Source organism: Stegastes partitus, unplaced genomic scaffold (assembly GCF_000690725.1).
Source record: "Stegastes partitus isolate 25-593 unplaced genomic scaffold, Stegastes_partitus-1.0.2 Scaffold921, whole genome shotgun sequence".
Lineage (NCBI taxonomy): Eukaryota > Metazoa > Chordata > Actinopteri > Pomacentridae > Stegastes > Stegastes partitus.
Window position 1 is genome coordinate 77864 of NW_007578652.1, and position 22748 is coordinate 100611.

Genomic DNA, 22748 nt, shown 5'->3' on the forward strand with positions numbered 1-22748 from the left:
CTAGTAAAACCATCGGGGCATTTTTTGGGGTTCAACGAGCAATTGGCCACCATGACCATCTTTGGCTAAACATGGCTTCTTCAGCACACAAGAAGACAACCATTAGACTTAATTAGCTTTAAACGTTTTATCGATTCATGATTGATAACGTGGCTGACTATTAGTTAAGAAAACCGATTACATATAATAATCTTTAAGCCTTCATGGATGTTGTATTTCCATATTGTCTACAGCTAAGAATCTCTACACGGACAACCACTTTGCATCGTTCATTCAACTTAAGGTGAATTTGGTCTCAAGTGAATAGCTGTGACTTGTTTCCATGGCGTGTCTAATCTACCGGCTCAGAGCAGCGGGCTTTCAAGCGTGAAGCAGTAATGACAGACCACACCAGTCCTCTGGATATATATGGAGATGGACAAGCTATTAAGTGGGTTTCATTTCAGCAGGGCTTAATTGTTCCAATTACTTGATGAGTTATCAGCTGCAACATGCAACAGATAGAAACAGATCGCTGTCCCCAACACTGCAGGTGCTACGTTTTCTCTGCATATGCATCACATGTTTTTTTTTACTACAAGCAGCTCCTTATGACTGGAATCTCCACCTCCCCAGAACGCCCGTTGGTCTTTTTTCCATGGCGACCCCGTCTCTCCACATTAGAGAAGCATGGATTAAGGATGCTGGTGAGGAGGTTATGGATGAGTCACGGGCAAAAGGAGCTAGATGGGATCAAAGCGTGTCTCTATCAGCGCTAGACTGCAGTTCATTCAGTTTAAAGTCATCCATCAGCTGCACTTTTCAAAAGGCCAAACTGAGCAGAATCATCCCTTCTGTCCCTGCTACCTGTGACAAGTGTAAGTCGAGTGTCTGGACCCCGGGTCATCTTTTCTGGTCCTGCCCCAAACTCAAGAGTTTGACGTGACATTTTTCATTTGTACAGCCACACACCGGACACAACCGACCACTAATCCCTGATAGATGACTCTTTTACTCTTCCACAAGCATTACAACAAGACCTCTGATTGGTGTGGTTGAAAAGGCTTATCCTGAGAGAATGGAAGGTACTTTCCTGTTCTTGTTTTTAAAAATAGCTAAATGATAATGCTTCTTCTTAATTATTTGATTAACTCGATACAAGGCCCACGTAGTTTCTTAAGATCTGGGGACCCTTTGGTGAACATATTAAGAGGGAGAGCTGTCAAACTGGGAACTAATCATATCCGACTGCACTGTAATGCACTTAATGTTGTTGTACTGCGCTTTGATCCACCAGGATTACAGTCTTCCAGCATCTGTTTTTGGCCGTATTTGACATTTCTTGGTTCTATTTCTGAACCTCGAGACGCTTGTGGTCTTTTCAGCCGTTGTACAGATTGACATTTATATGTGCGCTTCTTCGGTAAACTGGCAGTTTTTCTGTGTTGCGAAAAAAAGAAAGAGGAAAAAATTCATGAATAAAATACATATATATATAGAAGAAAAAGCGGAGAAGTGTCAGTCACGTCTACAGGACCTGACAGACAAAGAGCAAAAGCGTGTAAAGGTTCAACGCCGCCGCTCAAGGACATTGGAGCGAACATGCGGCTGCTGCTGAACATACAGTGCAGGCAGTGATAGAGGCTGTAACCTTTCAGCTGCAGGAGAGTCTCTCTCTAAGCATCCAGTCCTGTCACAAGAACATGCCAAATGCAAAAGTCAGCTCCCTGCCTCTTCACTCGGCACCTCACTTAATTATCTTTTTTTTCTTTAGAACTCCACACAGGAGCTACATCTCCATCTCTCACCACATTTTTCTATGCATGCTATCATTCCTCACCTCTTCTATTCTCCGCTAGGGCTGGACCGATATAATTCCCATGTATATCAGGCTGATATTTTCTGGGGGGAAAACAATCTGGAGAAACAGAATTTTATATTTTAATAATTCTTAAACAATTTACTGTTATTGAACAGATTCCAGAAGGTTTGTTAATTACTGCTAATAACTAGTAAAATCATGTATTTATTAATTTGCATATTGACCATAAAAATAGCCCAAACTATGAATAATATCCACTTTAAAAATGTTTACAGATGATGATACATTCTTTAAAATTTGACTTAAAATTACACTTCTACTGTATTTAAATCAGCAAAAATCTGGTTATTTTGCAGACATCCAGTGTTATCTTTTAAAAAAAACAACAACATATATTTAAAATTGAAAAATGGTTTTAAAAATTTAATTAATTCAACAACTGTTTTTCAGATTTTTCCTGTTTTGTGAAGTTAATTAATAAAGTAATTAATGTGAGTAGTAATTAACTTCCACATCAAAAAAAATATGTCTAATAGCAATTTGTTCTTTCACAATGTGTGGTGGTAAAATTACACTCATTTACTGTATTTAAATCAGCAGAAATATAGTTATTTTGCAGATATCAGGTGTTTTTTTTTTTTAATTTTTTTAAACGGCATATATTTAACATTGAAAAATTGTTTAAAAAAATAATATTTAAACAACTGTTGTTTCAGATTTTTCCTGTTTTGTGAAGTCACAGATAGTATCTAGTAAAATTACAGAAGCAAAGTATTAACTTACATGTTGGTCCTGAACTGTAATTAATGTCCACATCAAAAACAAAATCAGTATTTTTACAAATTGTTCTTTCACAACTTTACACTCGTTTACTCTATTTAAATCAACTAAAATAACATTATTTCTTAGATATTGGCTGGTATTTTCTGTATTCCACAATTTTACATATTTTTTGTGGAACCTTTGCGATCAGATTTTCTTTCTTTTTATTTACTCATTCATTTGTTTTCCACTCAATATCAGCCCAGATATCTGTATAGTTTTTAAATGCCCACAACCTAAGTCTCGTCTGTGCTCTCTCCACCGTCCTCCCTCTCTCCCCCCCCTCCTCTCTGCCATGCACCCGTAGGCGAGGGGGAGAATTCCGGCAGGGTGGGGGCTTTCCCCAGGAAGAACGGGAGCTTTGTCCCCTGAGGGACGAGGCCATAGGCTGACAGACAGTCTGGCAACCTCTGACCAGGCGGCGAGCGAGCGATGGAGAGAGAGAGAGAGAGGGAGAGTGAGAGAGAGTGATAGGGCATAATCATAGTGCAGGAGATGTCAACTCACGGTGAAACTAGCGCTCGCTTCGCTGGAGTTTCGACTCAGCTCAGGGGCTCAGGGAGCGTAGGAATTAAGCAAACGTCAGTGAGTTCACACACCGGGCCACAGCTGACTGATAACTATGATTAGGAGATTCTGCAGTCAGTCTGAGGTGGCGTTTCTTCCTCATTTGATGTGTGCAAAGATAAAGTTGCGATCCTAAGCGCACACTTCCCATTCACCTCATACAACACAGGGGCTGTCATTAGTTAAACCTGGAGCTCCTAATTAAAACACAGTTATTATATCACTCCGCATGGCGTCCTGAAACAATTGAAACAGCTCATTTCCTGGAAGACACACACTGTGCTCAGCTGTTGAGAGACAGTCTGTCAGGTTCCACCTGTTTAGGCTGTAATGCTGTCCAATTCCATCACTTGCAGCGCTGTCTGATGTTTGCAACGAGAAGTTTGGGGAATCAAGCTTCGAGTTTGACAAACCTGCTGCCTTGATTACCACCTGAGTAACGGTTTGACCATATGTTTTTTGTTTTGACTGAGTTGGGTCATGTGACGTTACATGTAGTCATATTACAGGAATGTGAGCTTCTTATTTAGCCATATTTTTAATTATTTGTAATGACATATACGGAGGGGAATTGGTTGTTGTGTTTCTCTGGTATCCTCATTTTTTTTCCCCACATCTGATGCAAAATAAAAACATTCACTCCTATATTCCAAGTCTATTGATTTTGTCAAGAAACTTCACTGCGATAAATGAATCGAATAAATCTGCAGATAAAAATTATTTGTGCTCACGAACACCGGGTGTATCTACATATTTTAATGATTTTTGGTACGAGAACTCAAACTCACATCAATCAAAAAGTTCCCAATATGTAACTCTGACACACGGAGAAGAGCTTCTAGGGTTTAATCAATGACTGGCAGGGACTTTACGCAACTAAGAAACTTCATTTACAAAGTAGTAGATGCATTAATAAAAAGCTTATCTATCACAATGCTTCAGAGCCTTCATCTTAAAACAGCTTGTGAGTCCCAAACCCAAAGATATTCACATTACAGTAACATATATTTATTTTTTAATCACTCAAAGGGTTCAATAATTAACCGCTGAAGCTGTCTGCAAATTCACAGTCAGGTATCCGAGTCCACCAGACAACCACAACATGACACCAATGTTGCAACACCAAAAACCTCAGATAATGCAAAGATAACCATAGCTGGGGTTAAAAATAGCCCGATTTATGCCTACTTTACGAGCCTACGGGTGTTTCATTATTACCAACCTCTGTAACTACTTCAGAGTAAACAACCAACATTGGCACTTTTGTGAGCTGTTTATCAGATTTGGCCAGATTCCCAGCACTGTGCTGCACCTACACGATTTGTGACACTCAAACTGAGAAATCAATGTTCGGCACTCAAGGTACACAGACACAACAAGTGATTGTGGTATATTATCATGTAGTGACACAGAAGGACTCATATGTGGATCCATAGCAAGGACAAATCTGTTTTTATCAACTACCAGGTGATCAGTCTGGAACACGCCCTCCAAAAAACGTACACACACACAAGGCAGTACTCTGTAGTCTGGCCATCCATGTTAACACTGTCAGAGGGGGGTTATAAATGATTCCCTGTGCAAAGTGTCCCGTGTCAGGTAAAAGGCTGTGAGCTCCTGAAAGCCGTCACTTATTAACAAGCGTCCAGAACTCATGGGTTGAAATTTAACCTTGATTAGTGCTATTTCCTTAGAAACTCAGACATTCAGGTCATTACTAGGTTGACCCCAGAAACTGTAGGGTCAAGGTAGTGGTGGGAGGCGGGTGCTGATGCTCTGAGGGGGTAAACGTGTTCAATCAAACACAGCCAGGTACACAAGAAACTGTAATGCGTTGATTTTACAGTATGCGGCGAGTAAATAAATCACTTTTACACCACGCAGAGTGATTTATTTTCTGTCACCAGGGGACTCGCAATCAATGGACCAACTACGAAGAAGCGTTGAATCATGGGAGTTGTTGTCTCCACACTACTCAGGCAGAAATCATGTCAAAAGATGAGGTAATGCACAAGGTTTAGTCACATCTATTCACTATTTCAGTAGAGAAATAGTTTGTCCAAAACAATACACTGTGCTATGTTCTACTAGAGACGATCGATTAAAAATCTGTTTGCAATTATAAAACACCACGGTTACCTTTAATCTTGACCAATTATGTGTTGTTAATTACATAGCCTAGCCATCAGCACTGAGGAGTAACTAATGCTAACTAATACATCTTTAGTGTTTATGAAGGGATTTTTTGGAGGGTTTAACATGAAAAAAACCACTTGTTTGTGTATTTAATATTCCAGTTTTGTAATTCTTGACTGATGCTGTGGGACTGTGTAGATGCTCCAGGCAACATGGGAAATAAACCAAAATAAGATTCCTCACAGAAATCTGATGTTTGCATGCGGTATGTATTTATAGAAAAATCCTGTATTAAAATACCGAAAACAAAATCAAAAAAAAACTGGAACACAACTGTATGCCGCCCTCGTAAACATTTTTCTCCAGCCTCGTAAACATTTTCCCTTCCACAAACAGATATGCGAGTTTTTCTTTTTTCTCATTTGCATGGGAACTGTCTTGTGATCTGTGTGGTGAGAAAGCAGAGACTGAGGTTTCAGACTGGAGAAGAGGGAAGAAGGAAAAAAACAACTGATTTCACTCTGGCTGAGCTCTGGAAAACCTCTCCACTTCCTGTGCGTTCTGACCTTCCAATGTCTGCTTTTCTTTTTTCCTTTCTTTTAACCCTCCTCCCCCTGCAGTCCTGTTGTCCGGCCCCCTCACTCGCCCTGCTTGGACAACAGCACACACACACATTGTGCGGCTTTCATGACTAAGCGTGGGTGTGCAGCCATTGTGCGGGAACATCTCATTTTGCACCCGCAGTACATAGTGCATGCTGTATGTGAAGACACCGGTTGTGCAGATATAGATGTCCGCATTCTCCTTTCATCACTACACCGACCGACTGTATGGAAATCCCAACCAAGTCGCTTCAAAATAGCCTGAGATGTAATAGAAGTTTGGCTTTTCTGTCGTGGAAACACAAAAGAGGACATTATCATCATAACTGCCTAAAGCAGAAAAGATTTCTAAAAGATTCCTCAAAGTTTGCACCTAAAGCATTTGGAAAAAAACATCGAAATTGACTTGGCGGCCGAATACAATGACATACAATTCAAACTGTGTTATTTCAAGTATAGGCTCTGAGAGAAGAGTATGTTGTGCATTTGTGTGTCTGCATCGCTCTGCAATTATACAGCCAAAACACTAGTTAGCGGTGGAGTTTCTGTGGAAATGCAAAGAGTTTCCTTGTGTACTTCAATCAACAGTGGCGGCAACCCAGAAAAGACGGAATACGTTGAAACCAACTGAGTCTGTACCTGGTTTGGTCGAGCTATGAAGACAGAACAATGGCATGTACGCTGGCAGATGCAGTTAAAGCCTTTCACAGAAGCGTTATTTTAAATCACTGTGCAGGGTCAATACAGCATATTATTATGGAGTGAACCAATCACAGTCTGCGTCATGCAACTTCAAGGTTGAATTCTTTCACTAAATCTATAAATAATGTTTCTCATAACAAGAGTTGGTTCCATATTGAGCCATAAAGGTAGGAATTCTAATTAAAAGTAGGCATTTTGTCACATAAAGGAATCGTCTCTGCCTTGATGCACAAAGCTGGAGTAGAAGGTAGCGAGTTTTGATTTAGAAAGTTGGTCACATTTTCTAATTACCCTTCATTTCCTAATATTGCATCATGATGAATTATTATTTGTGGATGCTGCACAAACTCCAGCCTGTCAGGGAGTCGGCTCTACTCCTTCCCAATCTATAGAGCTAGCTTTCACGCCCGACTGCGTTTCGAACACTGCAAGAGTCTTCACTGCCGCCTATGTGATGAATAACGTGGCGCGCTGATTTTAGACAGGAGGATCATGTGCACGGGGATACGATGGCGTTCCGGATGGGGATGTCTAAGCCAGGACGCTTCCCGCGGCGCGCACAGCTGCTTCAGCTCCACCATCGGCGGCAGATCCCGCGGTCGCAGATCTGTCAGAGATTCGGCTCGACAAAACGTGAACTGTGCACCGTAAAGTGTTTGTTTGCGACGCCTGTCCTGTTCTACACAGGTTCTCCTTATCGCTAATTGCTTTTTCGCTGATGGCTGTTATTTCCCTTAAATGTCCATCTAATCGGGGTCTCCGTGGCACCCAGCAGGCTCTTAACTAGAAAACTTTGGTCTGTCGCTGTGTAATAATAAACACGCTTTACCTCTGGAGTGTCAAAACTGCTGTTAATGTTAAACTGGATCTAACACAAGCCAAGTTTTGAAGGGGCCTAAAACTCAACTCTACATGTTATTGTGGTGCACACATATAGACATTATAATGTGTGAATTGGTGACTTGTTGGTAGATGTGATTTTTTTGTCTTTGACAGAAAGAGGCTAGCAGTTTCCCCCTGCTTCCAGTGTTTATGCTAAGCTACGCTAATTGCATCTTGGCTCGAGAACTGTACTTTACACATAATGTCGATATCAATCTTCTTATCTTAATGCCAGGAAAAAAGTAGGTCACTGAACGTCTGTAAACAGCTCGACACGGCGTAGATTCACTGCACTTTGAACCTCAACTTGAGGAAATGCAAAAAAAAAAAATCCTCTTCTGGATGCTTCGATCTGAAAAACACTCTCATCAGTACCGGCCTCGACAACGCTACAGCCGACTTCTGTCCACACTTGGATGAATCTTTAAAATCTCCATATATCACCTGTCAAAAAAGCGTCACTCTCTTTTCCATATGACCGAATACAAACAGAAGGGGAACAAAACAGACAGGTGGCTGACAAAGCTGCACATAAAGTTGGGCTAGTAAACTCCCCTCCGCCTTATCGCCCACTGACACACAGCCTGAGCCAGCAGCGATGCAGCTGAGCTCTACCCCAGGTGACCCCCCTCCTCAACTCCCTGTCAGGACACCCCAGGCGCCCCTTGGATATGCCAGTCAGCAAGTCGGCGCTGAAGACGCAGCCATGTTTATGGATGGGTTACTTCATGACGATGCACTTTCTGCAGCACTCTCGACTTCTGAGGTTACGCCTTCTGCTGAATAGAAACACTTAGCATGTGCATAAATTTGCTCGTCTTGGTGAGGCGGATTAAAAAAGTTAGCTGAGTTATTCAATAAACTTTGAAGACAGACACTTGCTGGGTGATTTATTTCAGAATCCAGGATGTATAGTTTAATGTATGTTACTGACCTGACCTTTTTTTTAAAAATGCACCTGCTAATACACAAGTTCCTCATTTTTATTTATCTTTCTTTGCTGTTTAAAGCAGAATTAAAGCTGAATCGCCTTCTTCCCTGCATCTCAAGTGTTGATTTTATATACAGGCAAATACTTTTTTTTTGTTTTTTCCTCCTCCATGGTGGCTATTCATCCTCATGTTAACTGCCCAGTCCTTTTTTTTTTTTTTTTATGTATGCCGTTTTTAATTGCAAAACAACACGCATGGCCAAACCCTTTGGCAACGAAAGCGGATGGCACGAATTTGAAGTGGGGCTGACTGTCTGTTGCCCCGGTTTGCCAAGTACTTTTGTCGTCATTTGCTTGTAGTTGGCACAAGTGTGTAAAGGAGAGAGCTTCTGTAGTCATTTTAAATTATATGGATTATATTCCTCTGCACAAATTCCAAAGCCTGTCTTTTGAAGATAAATTTCAGATTAAATGCCTCGGAGTCCACCAGCTGCAAGATATCGTTACACACCAAACTGCTGGTAATAATAATCTCAGATTTAGAATGGAGTAGTTCTACAGGGGGAAAAAATGGCAAACTTCTATACGATCAAAAACTGCCTGGATTCCGATTCTTTAAAGGTACATCATCAGATCATTTTCTCTCATAGTGAAACGTGACTCTTGTGCCGTTTGCAATCTGCATGTAAGTAGCGCTCCCAAATCGCTTTTGTGAAACAGGCCCCCCGCTGAGAAGGCTTTCAGGACCTCAAGCATCTTTCTGAAGGGATTTACCAGGCATGGAATCAGCAGGGGTCACCGAGAGGAAGCGGTGAAATTGGGTCTGCGTGGCACGGCAAAAACACAGCTACGCAAAGTGAGCATTACGACATTACAAACAGGGAAGTGAGCAGCATAACCAGCAAGTTGAAGAGACAGGCGTGAAGTCGGTGGGATTATCAAATGAATTAAATTGCGTGTGTGAAATGTGTAATAACATATTATTGAATGGCAAATTGTGCAATTTTTCGGTCTAGCATCTGTCAGAAGCAGCTGATGCCCCACCTTAGTACTTTTTCCCACCAAAAATCACCATCTTCAATACATAAGTGAGTACACCCCTTATTTCTAAGTTGACAGGGACAGTATTTCTTTATGTGATTTCTAGTTGATCTAACTGCTTAAACATGGTTATAAAATGACCTGTGGACACCACAACGTTTTGAGTTGTGGGACTCATGGGCTGTCTATCTGCATCACGGCTTCACATGGACAATAACTGACAGAATGTTTAAAAATCTGACCTCACAATGATGGAAAAGGATACAAGAAGATCGGTGACCAACTACAAATTAGTGTAAACACAGCTGCAGCAGTAATCAGGAGGTAAAGAATAAGCCATAGTTCAGTTGTCCAGTGACAGTGGCAATGACATCCAGCTCTCTAATGTGGCTCCTTTTCTAAAATGACACCACGGCCAGCGCCCTACTTGCATCATCTAAAAAACAGGCCAGCAAATACTTTAGATTTGGCACAGGGGTTATCAAATGAAATTGGAGCTTCTGTGACAGCTGTAATAGTGTAAAGGACAGTGCGTGATCTATATTGATGGCATTCAAATAAAAAATATGGCTTGTGTTTTGGCAAAAAAAAACTTGCCGAACAAAAAGAAAAGAAGCCTGGTGAATATTAAGGGCACATTCAAGGTACGTTTGTTTGGCTAAGATAGGGTCAATCTGGCCCAAACAACGTATCTTAGCCTCATCCTGTTAAAGAATGTGCCCTTAATATTCATCAGGCTTCCTTTCCTGTTATTCAGCAATGTTTTGGCAAAAAAAAACTTTCCTGAATAACAGGAAAGGAAGCCTGGTGAATGAGACTAATATGAGACAACCACAGTGAATGCATAGTCCTGACAGTGAAGCACAGAGGGCGGAGTGTGATGCCGTGGGGCTGCATGAGTGCAAAATTTGTTGGGGAGATGACATTTCTATCACCCTGAGAAACTCTGCAAAAGAGGAATAATCCAGCCTGAGAACGACTCTGAGCAAAATCACACAAAAAGAAGTGAAAACCTAAAAGAAGTTTGGTATCCTCCACAGCAACGAGGATTGGGTCCATCAGCAAAACATAGCTGGACATAAGAAGTACAGAAGAAAAAAAACAAACACTTGAATCTCATTAATGAAAAGGTGTACTGACTTCACTACTTAGAGGTATTTTCATTGAAGTAAATCAAAATTGCTCATCTCAAACTGTGAAAGTAAATACTTAGCTGTTCCACTTACAGTAATTTCACTATTGTAATGTCAAACAATGTTCAATCACTTGACACTAAAGTGATGTTACACGGGGGTGTACTCACTTCTGTTGCACATCCTGTTAAAGCTTCCCTCTCTTTATGTAAGTATCATGTGTAGCTCAGCTGAGCCGAGTGTGATCAAGCAGCGAGGCAGAGACAACATCAAAGAGGGGAATCTGTGTGACGTTTTAATTGAAATTACTGAGTTCTTAAGAAAATTATAAATGTGAGTGTATCAGCAGAGTAACAAACAAGGACTTACACTATTTTTTTAAAATATATTTTGATTGTTGATTTCAATAATTGTTTGATCTAACTATATTATTCCCAAAGACCAAAGGAGCGTCTTCAAAAGCCGTTTTGTCTGAGCAACAGTGAAAAATCCAAAAGATATTCCACTTAGATACTTAGAAGACGTGTGATGAAGCATCACCACGAGATACCATCAGAGGCATGACACAAGGAGGAATTTGTAAAACCATCGACCTGCGTCAGACGGGCTGCATAACAAACATCCAAAGTCTCCGCCATAATTTGCAAACTGCGGTGTTCCGAATTATGATTTCAATTTGAAGTCAATTACTTGTTCAACCCTATAAAAAGGCCCATAATTCAGTCACTACATGACAACTAAGGGTCCTTTATAGTCTCAGGACTAGTTTGCGCATAAGTCAGCCATTCACATACTTTGCAAACGTCAGGAATGAACTTTTACACAGAGGTTACACAGTGGAAATCAGTAAAACACCGCATGGATCATGAAGTCGACCCTCTCTTGTGTTGTTGTCAGTTACTACATGCAGCTGACTTATTATGACACGGTGTGAAGAAATCCATTTAAGGATGATAGCAGCAGTGACACCGTGCATACAGTATTACACAATCACACATGCTTTTCACATGAAGTTTGCATCCAGACTGCACTAACTACGGTGTGAGCATGTTCCTGCATTTGCTATTAGTCTTAAACTGTACATCACTGTAGTCTGAAACGCCTTAACGGCTAAATGTTCAAAGGCGGAGTATGCAATTCTAATCCAATCTTAGTCCTTATAGGCAAGCCTCACCACTTAGTCACCATCATTGTAACACCTCCATTGTACAGGAATGGTTCCAGAGCCATAACTGTAATTTCAATGTTCCTCGGCACATGAAAGCGACATGTGTAGAATGACCAGTCAAGGCTGGTACAAAGGAGACGATTGGCTTTTTAGATGGGAAGGGTGGACCGTATATCATACAACCGCCATCTCTGGCATTACAGAATTCTTCTACAGATTTCTATTAAGTTTACTCTGGGTTCGCACTGTAAAAATAAAACATTCGGATTGATCCACAACATTATTTTAGCGTATCCTGTGCACAAGCATGCACATGAAGCGAGAAGGACGGTAAATCTGGCACTTTTAAACTATCAAAACATGCACACCACTTGCCATTTGCAAGCCTTTTCAGGGCTACCAGAACTTTTGTGTGGGTTCCGACCGCAAGAACTACCCCCGCAGAAGCTCCTTTAGGGCTGTTTTCGAGGGCCGATTGGTTAAACTTGGAGGAAACAACGCCAAATGGTTAAATTCAAGAGAAAAACACGCGCTATTTTTTCAGGCCTCTTGAGGTCCTCGTCGAGTAGTGCCGGTTTCTCAACAACGTAACATTCACCGTATAGGCTAACGTAACACCCTCAATGGTTCTACTTCCTACATGCTCAAAGAAGTTACACGGAGTCGAGGCCAAACTGTCAGATCCGACATGAAAACAGAAAGGCTAAAAAGGCCGATTACGGAGCCATTCCTGTAAACATTTGCACCACTGAGCGTCTTACCAAAATCCGACTAATCTGTCACCAGAAATCACAGCTTCTACCTTTAAGCCTGAGTGTCTGATTCTGAAATGCTGCCTTCACTACCTTTTTTCTCAAGACCACAAGTTCCTTTCTTCAACAGCGATTCCTAAAGCAGACTATTAAAAGACTATTAAGGCTTATCAAGCGATAGATTTCACGGTCTGATTGCTTTTACTGACAGGTCTGTCAGGCCGTCATAATTAGCCCTCTTGTTCCACCTTCTTCTCCACTCTGCCTCCGCTCTTTACCCCATATTAGGATTCCCTGGTTTGAGCCACAGCCAAGTTTATCTATGTGGCAAACACTACAGATATGGCTTTCTAACTTTTATCAGCTGAAGTGATGTGATTCCGGCCTGACGCGCTCAGAACAGGACGAGAAGTATCTCCATCTGTTCCACAAAAGTTGCTATATTCTGTTATGAAGAAGATGACAAGGCTTCTCTTCTGCTGAACACGTGGATAAATATTTGACCGGCAAACTGACAGTCCTCGCTGCTGATTTTACATCTGTAGATAGTATTTTTATTATATTCTTCCTCTCTCTAGGGCAGCTTCCGCAACCTCATTGCCTGACGGCGGCTTTAACAAAATGCAGGTGCACGCTCGAACTTTACCGACTTTCGAATTCCCTCGTCCCCTCCACTAAATATATCCGAGAAAAATGGCTAAAAATGTTTAAATTGCCCCTCATAATCCCTGTTGCCGAACAGAGGAACTGTGATGTCTAAGTGCAGTGAAGGGCAGTTCACCACACGCATGCAAACATCACACGCCCAGCCCGCCGCCCAGCGTATACACTCTAACACACACACACACACACACAGGGGATGTTATGAGTGCAACTGCAGTGTAGGGGCCCTGAATGAAAACATGCTGGTACAGAGATGTATCAGATGTTTGTCCATTCGTGGAGAAAAAAAAAAAAAAAAAAAAAAAAGACATGTTGATCCAAGATCTAACTGTGGCTTCTTCCTGAAAAAGAGGCCTGTGAGTTCCAGCCCAGCAAGTGCTTAGCTTGGCACTTTCCCCCACCAGTTCCAACTAAAGCCTCTGCACAGTTTTATGGCGTGTGGTGATGCCTATAGCTGGTCTATGAAGGCTTTGTGCAGATAACTGACAGCGTAAGGACGACAGTTGGCCCGAGCGAGGGCGGCTGGTGATAGCGAGATCTTCCAAAGCGAAAGCAACGTGTCGCGCTGGTGGAAAAAAGTTGCGTTGATCCAATATTTTTACATAAACAATAGAGCAAGTTAATACGTGCAAAGTGGCCACTTGTAGTGATGATGATCACACATTATTACCCGCATTTCCTCACAGCTTTACACGTAGCATTTTAGCATCTTTCGGCTCATTGTTTTGGTTTGCGGGCCCACAAGTGCACTGTTTTGGTTAACTCTCACCACTTTAACCCTTTCAACGCTAAGTAACTTTGGCTTGAATTCCTCGGGATATATGCCGATATCGGCACTAATTGCAGCGTAACGGGCCGTTACTCTGTTATGACGCTGGCGAGAACCCTGTATGCAAGTATTATTATTATTTGCATAATTTATTTCCTGACTGAATCGCTTGTTCAAATATGGAGATCCCCACTGATAGACAATCAAAATGAAAGTAACAGAAAGTCGCCATATACTGGTCTGTGGCTTTCTCCCCGTCTACCCTGCTATAGTGTTGAAAGGGTTAATCATCAAAACAAAACAAAAAAACCAATATACATCATCTGTTAAGTTTCTAACACCTGAGAGCGAGCAACAAAAGACCAAAATAGAGCTAAAAGAGAAGCGGATACCCAAATGACTAAAAACACAACATCAAATGACCAACATTCGCCAACAACAACAACAAAAAGCCTGCTGCACCTTTAAAGTCCAACGTAAGTCCATTTGTTTTTGGTGGAGAAACAAAGCAAAGGAGAAGTTTCTGAAATGACTGGACATGTTTGCAGTTGAGAATCCAAGGACAAAGCCACCAAGTAAGCAAACTTTCGCTTCCATCAAGAGATAGCATTTGTTATTACTGGCATGCAGGAATAACACAATTTAAACCAAAGAATCTGGACGCTAGGTAAATTTTAAAGCCGCTATCTAACCCGGAAACTGTTGGTAGCGGTGCACTTTTCCCTAGTGGATGTTTGCTTTGGTAGCTTGGTGCAGCAAGCCGAGGTGCGAGGCAAAGACGTGTCCTTGTTTGTAGATAAGAAGTAGCTAAAAAAAAAAAAAAAAAGTTAATGTGGGTCACAGTTCAAAGTCTGAGGCTTGGAACCTCTGACACCGTCTTATTAGGCATTCAATGATTCCTGCAGAAAAGCCAAGCAACCTCATTTAGATGAATCATAAGATACTAAAACACAAATCTGCTCAAGAAAAAAAAAAAGGTGTGAAAAATCCTCCCTCACCCCCGCACAAACAGACACAACAGCAAGAGAAAGAGCCGCTCTCTCTCTCTTCTGTATTTGCATTTGATGGAATTCCAGTTATGGCCTCTGGCTCGGACCCAAGCGCCCCGCTATGCACTTTCTTCAACGCTCCTGTTTAATCAGCATCTTCTGCTTGGTCATTAGCTACAACAGCAACTCTTGGCCGTTGTTTACAAGCCCTTCAGGGGTAATGACTATTCACCTTAATCCATCACTGTAACAGATGGCTCTAATTATCAAACGTAATCTTCTTTTTAATGTGCTGGTCATTTTTCCTCACCTGGTATTTTGGTTTGGCCGATACATTTTTTTTTATATATATATATATTTTGACACTCAGGATTATTCTGTCCTCGAATCACCTCGACTGCTTCCATCTCTTCGAACTGGCTGCCCCGCTGCATTATGGTGCACTTGTGGCTACAGATGAAAATAGGGTTTTCTGCCTCCTTCTTTTTTTTTTTTTTTTGACAGATTCCTCTCTGTACGGCTGCAGAGCGCCGATGCAAAATGGCAGCTCTCGAAAGAAGAACTTGCGCCACTATTCTGAGGAACTGACACGGCAATCTGAGTTTTAACATCGAAGCTTTAGTACATTTTGTACCGTCAAAGAAACTGACACACTATCTGATTTTATTAAAGAGTGCAGAGGTTTTTTTTTTTCCTTTAAAAGATGCTCTTTATGTCGAGATGCTGGTGCACCTGTGTGTTAAACCTGTCAACTTCCAGCGTTACTGTCAAGCCGACAGTTTTTGGAATCCCCACCCCCCTCTCCCCTCCTCCCAAAACTACCTCTTTCCCCTCGCCTCCCCTCCTTCCCCTTCCCCTCCTTCCACCACCACAACAGGATATTGCTCCGCGGCACAACAGGGTTACGGCCGTATGGAGACATGTAGAGGCAAGCCGGGGACCAGAGATTCAGAGACGAATTAAAAAAAACAAGAGGCAGGAGGAGGCAGGAGAGCGATACGATCTCCCCAGCGCACAGAGAGAGGGATTGTGTTCGCTTTGGCCTGCCTCATATACAAACACTATATTAACATAACTCCTCTTTTCTTTTGTGCTGCGGGGAGACGCGCTTCCAGCTGGGAAAGAACCTGACACAGGGGTGAAGATAAGCGAAGGAGGGGGTTGAAACAGAGTATGAAAGGTGGAAGAGAGGGGACAAGCCAAACTGACAGAAACAAAAGTACAAAAAGATGTTGAGGAGTCTTGGAGAAAAATATTCTTATGATGTGCTGAATAAGGGTCCTGTGCTATAAACAAACCTTGAATCAAGGGAGTTAATCTTGTAGCGCTCCTAGCCAAGGCCATATTCTCTCTCTCTCTCTCTTTCCCTGCTGCACTGATGTTTTGCGGTGTCAGTCATTCCTAGTTAAACAGGGAGCAAACACGATCTTCTTCTATTTTGGTGTAGTTTGGCGATCGGGACCCGCAGCAGACAGGATGAGCAAGGGGGGAAGGTTTTTCTGGGCCGCAGAGCTGACAGGGATTATATGCTGCATCGCAAGAATGATAATAACAGAGAGGAGGCTGCTGGAAAAATTCAGGTGGCTCTGTGTTTAGGGTAAAAAGCCCCGTTAGAGCCGAGAGAGGAACTTTTGTCTGCTTTCAACACAAAAACTAAGATGTAAAGCTTTATCGCATCTCTCTGCAGTGTCACTTTAATGACAAGGTCCAAAAGCATACGTGTCCACCGCGTGGGGCCCGAAACACTGACGCAAGACCTATCCCGCTGCATCAAAGTCCAAAGTGTGCTGGTGCTGAGATGGAATGCTTCCACTTGAATTCCAGGCCTTTGCTATAGAACAGCATTTTGTCCTATCAACACACACTTTGCAGGCCTTGCAGCCTCTGTAGCCTTGGACAGCCTGGGAGTCACATGACGGAGCTGGATGTGTTGTCATACCACAGATCTTATTCGAAATGCTTTGTGTTGATCTTGAGTGATTAATCTGCATAAGTTTGAGATTTTATGAGCTAGTTCTGGTACAGATTATAAGTGGAGAGATGTTTCAAAAGTTAGAGAGGTTGTTGTTGATCTAAATATGGCTGTATACACTAGTACACCAAGTTCCTTTACTGTTTTGGGGTCTTTCCCCTCAAAGAAGGCCCAGTAAACATACCCCTACCCTTTAGTTCATCAGTCTAACCCTGCCAGACAGAGTAGGAGTTGACTGACTGTAATGGATGAATGACTTACTGTTGTTGGACTTGAGATCCCGGTGGATGACGGGGACGATGGCCTCACTGTGCAGGTACAACATCCCTCTGGCTATCTGCACGGCCCAGTTGACCAGGACGTGCGGCGGGATGCGACGGCCCGCCAGCGCCCGGCTCAGCGGCCCACCCGAGGCGTACTCCATGATGAGGCACAGGTTGGGCTCCTGCAGGCAGACGCCTTTGAGGGCGATGATGTTGGGGTGGGTGAGCATGGCGAACAAACGGGCCTCCTGCCTCACGTTCTGCGCCGTCACGCTGATGTCCTCATCGGGGTCTTGCCGAGCGGCCTTCACCGCCACCAGCCCGCCTCTCCATGTACCGCGATACACCTTCCCGAAACCGCCGACCCCGATGACCTCCTCCAGGCTGAGCTCTCGGAAATCCACCGCCTCGGGTTCGAACTCGCCCACCACGGCCGGGCTGAGCTCGCCGACCACGCCGCTGCCCGGAAGCTTCCCGTATCCACTCGGCTTGAAGGAGCCGTAGTTGGACGGGAAGATGCCCACCTTGTTGTTGACCTTCCCCGCCCACCAGCCCTCATCCCCTGATATCTCAGAGTCCAGAGAGAGGACCTCCACCAGGTCGCCTTTACGCAAGGTGAGCTCATCCTTACAGGACGCCTCGTAGTCGAATAGGGCCGTCCACACAGGGTTGGTGAAGTTCCCTTTTTGCGATTGCTCCAAATTTTTCCAGTTCGACAGCGGGCCACGACTGAATATGTTCTTCAGTGGCTCCATGGAGCCTCAAGCAGATGTTTTGACTGGATCTGATTTTGCACCCCAAGGGTTTGAAAATAAAGTACAAAGGAGTACTTTATTGCGCCTCGCTCCCTTTCCTGTCTGTCTTGTTGGCTCATCAGGGACCAATGAAATGTATTCAAAAGTTGGACCAACAAGTGCGAGGATTCAAAGACGACTGAACGCCAGGTGTCTTTCATTCGTCTCCACGTCCTACCCAAAGCCTCTCCATTTACAGAATCAGCTGAGAGATTGCTTTTGTTTGAGCGCGTCAAAGCTCAGAAAGACAGCAGCCGACTCCGCTGGATTTCTCTCTGCTCAAGTGATGTGGTGTGTGGTTTCCCAACACATGCTTTGAGCACAATATCATTTCACCGGCCTGTATTTAAGAGGCTCTCCAATCACCTCATTATGGCTAAATGAGCTCCTCTCTTCCCTCATTCAAAAAGTGCCACCTGTTGAGTTCTGATTTCAAAGAGTAGAGGAGTATAAAAAAAATAAAAATAAAATAAAATCCCAGAGTTTCTCCAAAAATCAAGTCTCCCACAACTCTTTAGCTGTCCATTTTGAGTTTTTATGTATTTTTAGCCATTAAGTGCAGTGGCCACCACAAGCAGGAAGCGCTGAGAAGCGGAGAAGAATAGCAGGAAAGGAGCATTCAGTCCAGCCAACCAGTGTTTTACGACAAGTTTCAGCGCTCACCAGTTCGCATTATTGAGCCCAAACGTCCAATAACCGACGGCAACTTTGCGGCGCTCCCGCAGGAAATCCCGCATCCCATTGCGCCAGAGTATCCATGCACACGGTGATGTGAGGAGCGCACAGACAGGCGAGCTTTATCATAACAGTAAAAAAAAAAAAAAGAAAAGAAGAAAAACTTAGGAACTGCCGATTTGCTGTGGAACAGGAAGAGCTCTCCAAACCTGCTTTGGCTTTACTTTCCAGAGGGAAGAAACACGCAGTGAAAACAAAATCCCGTGAAGTTCCTGCTGGGAGTTTTTAGCTCGTGGCCTCTTCCGGCTCGGTGTTGTTCCAGTCGGTGTCCAAACAGCGCAACACCTCCATCATAACTTCTTTACACGCTTCTCTTCCTCGGTTCGGGGCTCACTCGCCAGGTCCTCGAACCACTGCTACGTCTGTGCTTACAGTCAGTAAAGAGGGTGGGGTTTCAAAACTTTTTCTCTCCCAACAGGAAAAGAGTCAGATGACAGACCGCGGTGGTCAAGTTAGAGGTGAGAAACGACGACGCATCCTGTGAGGACTGTCAAAATAAAATCCGGACGCGGGTTTGTTGGACAGAAGTGAATGCAATATCAAATAAATGTCAGATTTGTGTCACCTCACAGTAACTGCAATATTTAAACGTTGCAGAATAGAGAATTTTCACTTATGTAAAATTAAAAAATAACAGTTCAATTTTAGTTTTAGTTTTAGTTTATCAGTTGTGCTGACTTTTGTTTCACTGAGTTCCTACTGTGGCCAGGTGTATTTTTTCATTACTGAGATTCAGATCTTTTATTATTTCCAATACTTGTATGTCCACCTTTGTTTTGGATAACAGATTGGAGTCAGGCATCTTTCTTGGACAGATCATAGTTGTCACTTTTTCCTTCTTTAGAAACTTGTAGAACTACGGCAATGTTCTTAGGATCAATATCATACTGAAATATTCCTCTTCTATCAAGTTTCTGTAGACTGGAAGTCATCTTTTCTGTCAATATCTTCCTCAGGCATCCCCTTATGCACTAGCACAGCTCCATATCATAATACTTCCACCTCCGTGCTTCACTGTGGCCAATATGCATTAAGTGAGATAGTTCACAACAAACAAGCTGGACCCAATCTGAGCTGAACAAATTTATCTAATTTGAATGCTCTCAGTAGACATTATGCACTGTTTTAACTATCAGATAAACTCAGATTTGCCCATCTCATCAACTTTTTTCTTTTTTAGGTTTGGTTGTCCATCGCATTAAACATTATTAAAAGTCACACTAACTTTAACAATCAAGTATTATGTCAAGCAAAGCACAGTTAAATAACACTCCCAAAGCTCCAAGTACACAAAGGTGCAACAATTTTACATCAGTGTGACAAGTAATGTATTTATTTCAACCCCTAAGTGAAATCAGAATACACTGGTTCTCTGGTTATTTACTTAGGTTGCATTAGCAGTAGCTAATGAGACTTTTATTTTACAGTTATAGTTTTCCGGTTTTTCTGATGGTATTTCCGCTGCTAACTTGACGCTGCTGCAAGGCTCGCGCCCTGACAGTGCGTCAAGTCTGCGTGAAATAACTACACGTATAAAAATGCAGAGAAAAAGATGGTGTTCAAATAAAAATAAAAGGTTTTTTTTGTTTGTTTTTTACCAGCCGTAGACTGTTGCTCAGTTGAAATCGTCAGAACATCCATTTCATAATATTAATCTATAGTGTAGTTCAATAATATTCTGCGAAGAAAGGCACATTTTATAACTCTTACGTTTTGTTTTGTACAATACAATACAGCATGATCAGGCTTTTATTTTGAAATGTACACCAGACACCTATTTTATCCCTTTATGGCTAAACTGATGTTGGTGCTAACAGGTGGCAAATGAACCTGGGAAAGAGAAAAAGCTCTAAAACGCCTACAAAAGAGTAATTCTTTCCAACACAATAACAAAAGACATTATCATGTACTATAAATGTAATCGTGGGAGTATTTTGTTGATAATTATCTTGAGCAAATAACCCCATAAGGTCGAATAAAAATCAACATTTCTAGGAAGAGATGAACTCAGCTGGGTTATGGCTTGTTTCTGTCTTCCATAACTGTCTTGCATGTCAGTATTAAATTTTTAAATGGTGTTTTTTTCCCCCAAACTCTGCATATATTCTTTATGTTAATGTATGGCATTTAATAACCTACATGATTACTTTAAAACAATGCCATCTGCTCTGTTCCTGCTTGTTTCTTTGCTCCCATCTGATGTAACAACACAATACTGAAGTGTCTTCCTACTGAATCAGTTGAAATATTAGGCTTTAGTCACACTCAGTACAAATCCTCAAGGACAGCAGTTCATTAAAAACGTCTGGACGGTCAAATAAATGAGGACATACAAAGTCCTGCTGTTTCTGTGAGGAGAAAATTGTTGAAGATTTTCTTTTGTCTGATGCTACTTTGAACAAAATAAAAGGCGGAGAGAGAAAAAAAAAAGAAAAAAGGAGTTTAAAGATTTTCTTCAAGCAGCACATTTAAAACTCTTGAGCGTATTGGCTGGCTTAATGTTCTTAGTGTGGTTTGATGGGCTACTTACCCGACTGAGGTAGAAGAGTTGTTGGTGAAATTTCACTGAAGTAGGGTCAGATTTACTGCTTTGCTGTTCGACTTCAGAAAAAGTCAAGTGTAGCCAATTTAAAAGTTTTATTCCAAGGGCGATGCTCTTACTTTCACAATCATCTTTCATCATCTGCAAAAAAACCCGCTAGAGTTAAAGCAGAGTAGATTCTGTTAATAAAAATGTACAAACTATTGCCTCAACAATGTAAATCCAGGTTCTCTTCTAAACTAGATGGACTACTCAATTACCACTGGCCAGTTTCTAATATAATATATATGAATATATGAAAAGTCTCCTGTGATTAATACTGTATTCATTATAGGCACTGACCTATGGAAGCCCATTTGTGCCAAGAAAGAAAAGAAAACGCATAAAAGCTTGGATGTGATAAAAAATAAACATACATGGTAAGTTAAAGTTAAGTGATGGAGAGGAAGTTAAAAATGGCCTCATTTTATTTTCTATACTGCATTATTCAATTTGTCGTTAGTTTGTATTTTCGTGGCAACATTATAGCCAATCCCACACAAGATAGCATGACTCCACTATTTACCAAACATAAAAAGCATTAAAAAAAAAAAATCCATAACGCTACATGTGTATCACATATGAGGTTTATTCTAATAAGACATTTTCTCACCTCGCATTTTTTCCTAGAAAATAGCTCATTTAGATAAAACAGCTAACTCAGACTATGGCCGTTAAGTATGATTAAGTTACGATGTTTTTCCCCAAAAAAATAAAAAATAAAAAATTACAATTCCTAGATCTCATATGGAATACATTCACTGTCTCCATACATCTGTGTGCAGCCCAAAATCTGTCTGGTAGTTGTACTTAAATATTGCAGTTTTGTGCGATTATCTTAAACTTTGCTAAACGGCAGAGATAATATGGTACATTTTGCCCCGTAGATACAGGTACGACATAATAACTTTGCAGTTTTCAGAGACTAAACTAAACAATATCTTAAGTCTGCACCAAAAACTGATAGTTTAAAACTGTAAAAAGGGCATTACAGGCAGGATAAGGGCGGATTTTAAATTAATACGCTCACTTGTGCTAGAATATTTTCAGTCGCTTTTTTCATGTAAGGATCTCTTGATCAAGTCTCAGCTACTCAATTGGTTACTTATGTTTCTCTATACGTATGAAATGAAATATTTACTTCGCGTTCAATACATGTAAAAAAATAAATTACTAAAAAATCTCCCACATACCACCTACCACAGCAGAGCAGGAACATAATCCTCACAAGGTATTTAAAAATAGCCTGGAGTACAGATTTGCGAGGATATTAATGAGCTGTCTCCCAGTGTGCCCTCTGATCAAGGCCTGAAACACAAGGTGCATTTTAAACATGCGCTTTTCAAGTCGCCACACAATGAAAGGCTTTAATTCTCCCAAAAGGTCAGGGAATTCCTTTTCTCGCCGCATTTCCCATGTTTCTAAAAGTCAGCGGCTTGGTGGGA

General features: G+C 41.8%; 1 protein-coding gene across 1 annotated transcript in view; it reads right to left on the reverse strand.

Moving 5' to 3' along the window:
* The window catches only part of LOC103366232 (mitogen-activated protein kinase kinase kinase 11), a 56944-nt gene extending 37832 nt beyond the window's left edge, over positions 1–19112 (reverse strand). Inside the window, exon 1 of the mRNA XM_008293899.1 lies at positions 17192–19112. Coding sequence (XP_008292121.1) covers positions 17192–17948 — 757 coding nt within the window. The 5' untranslated portion in view covers positions 17949–19112. The remainder of the gene's footprint in view (positions 1–17191) is intronic.
* Between the last annotated feature and the right edge of the window lie 3636 nt (positions 19113–22748).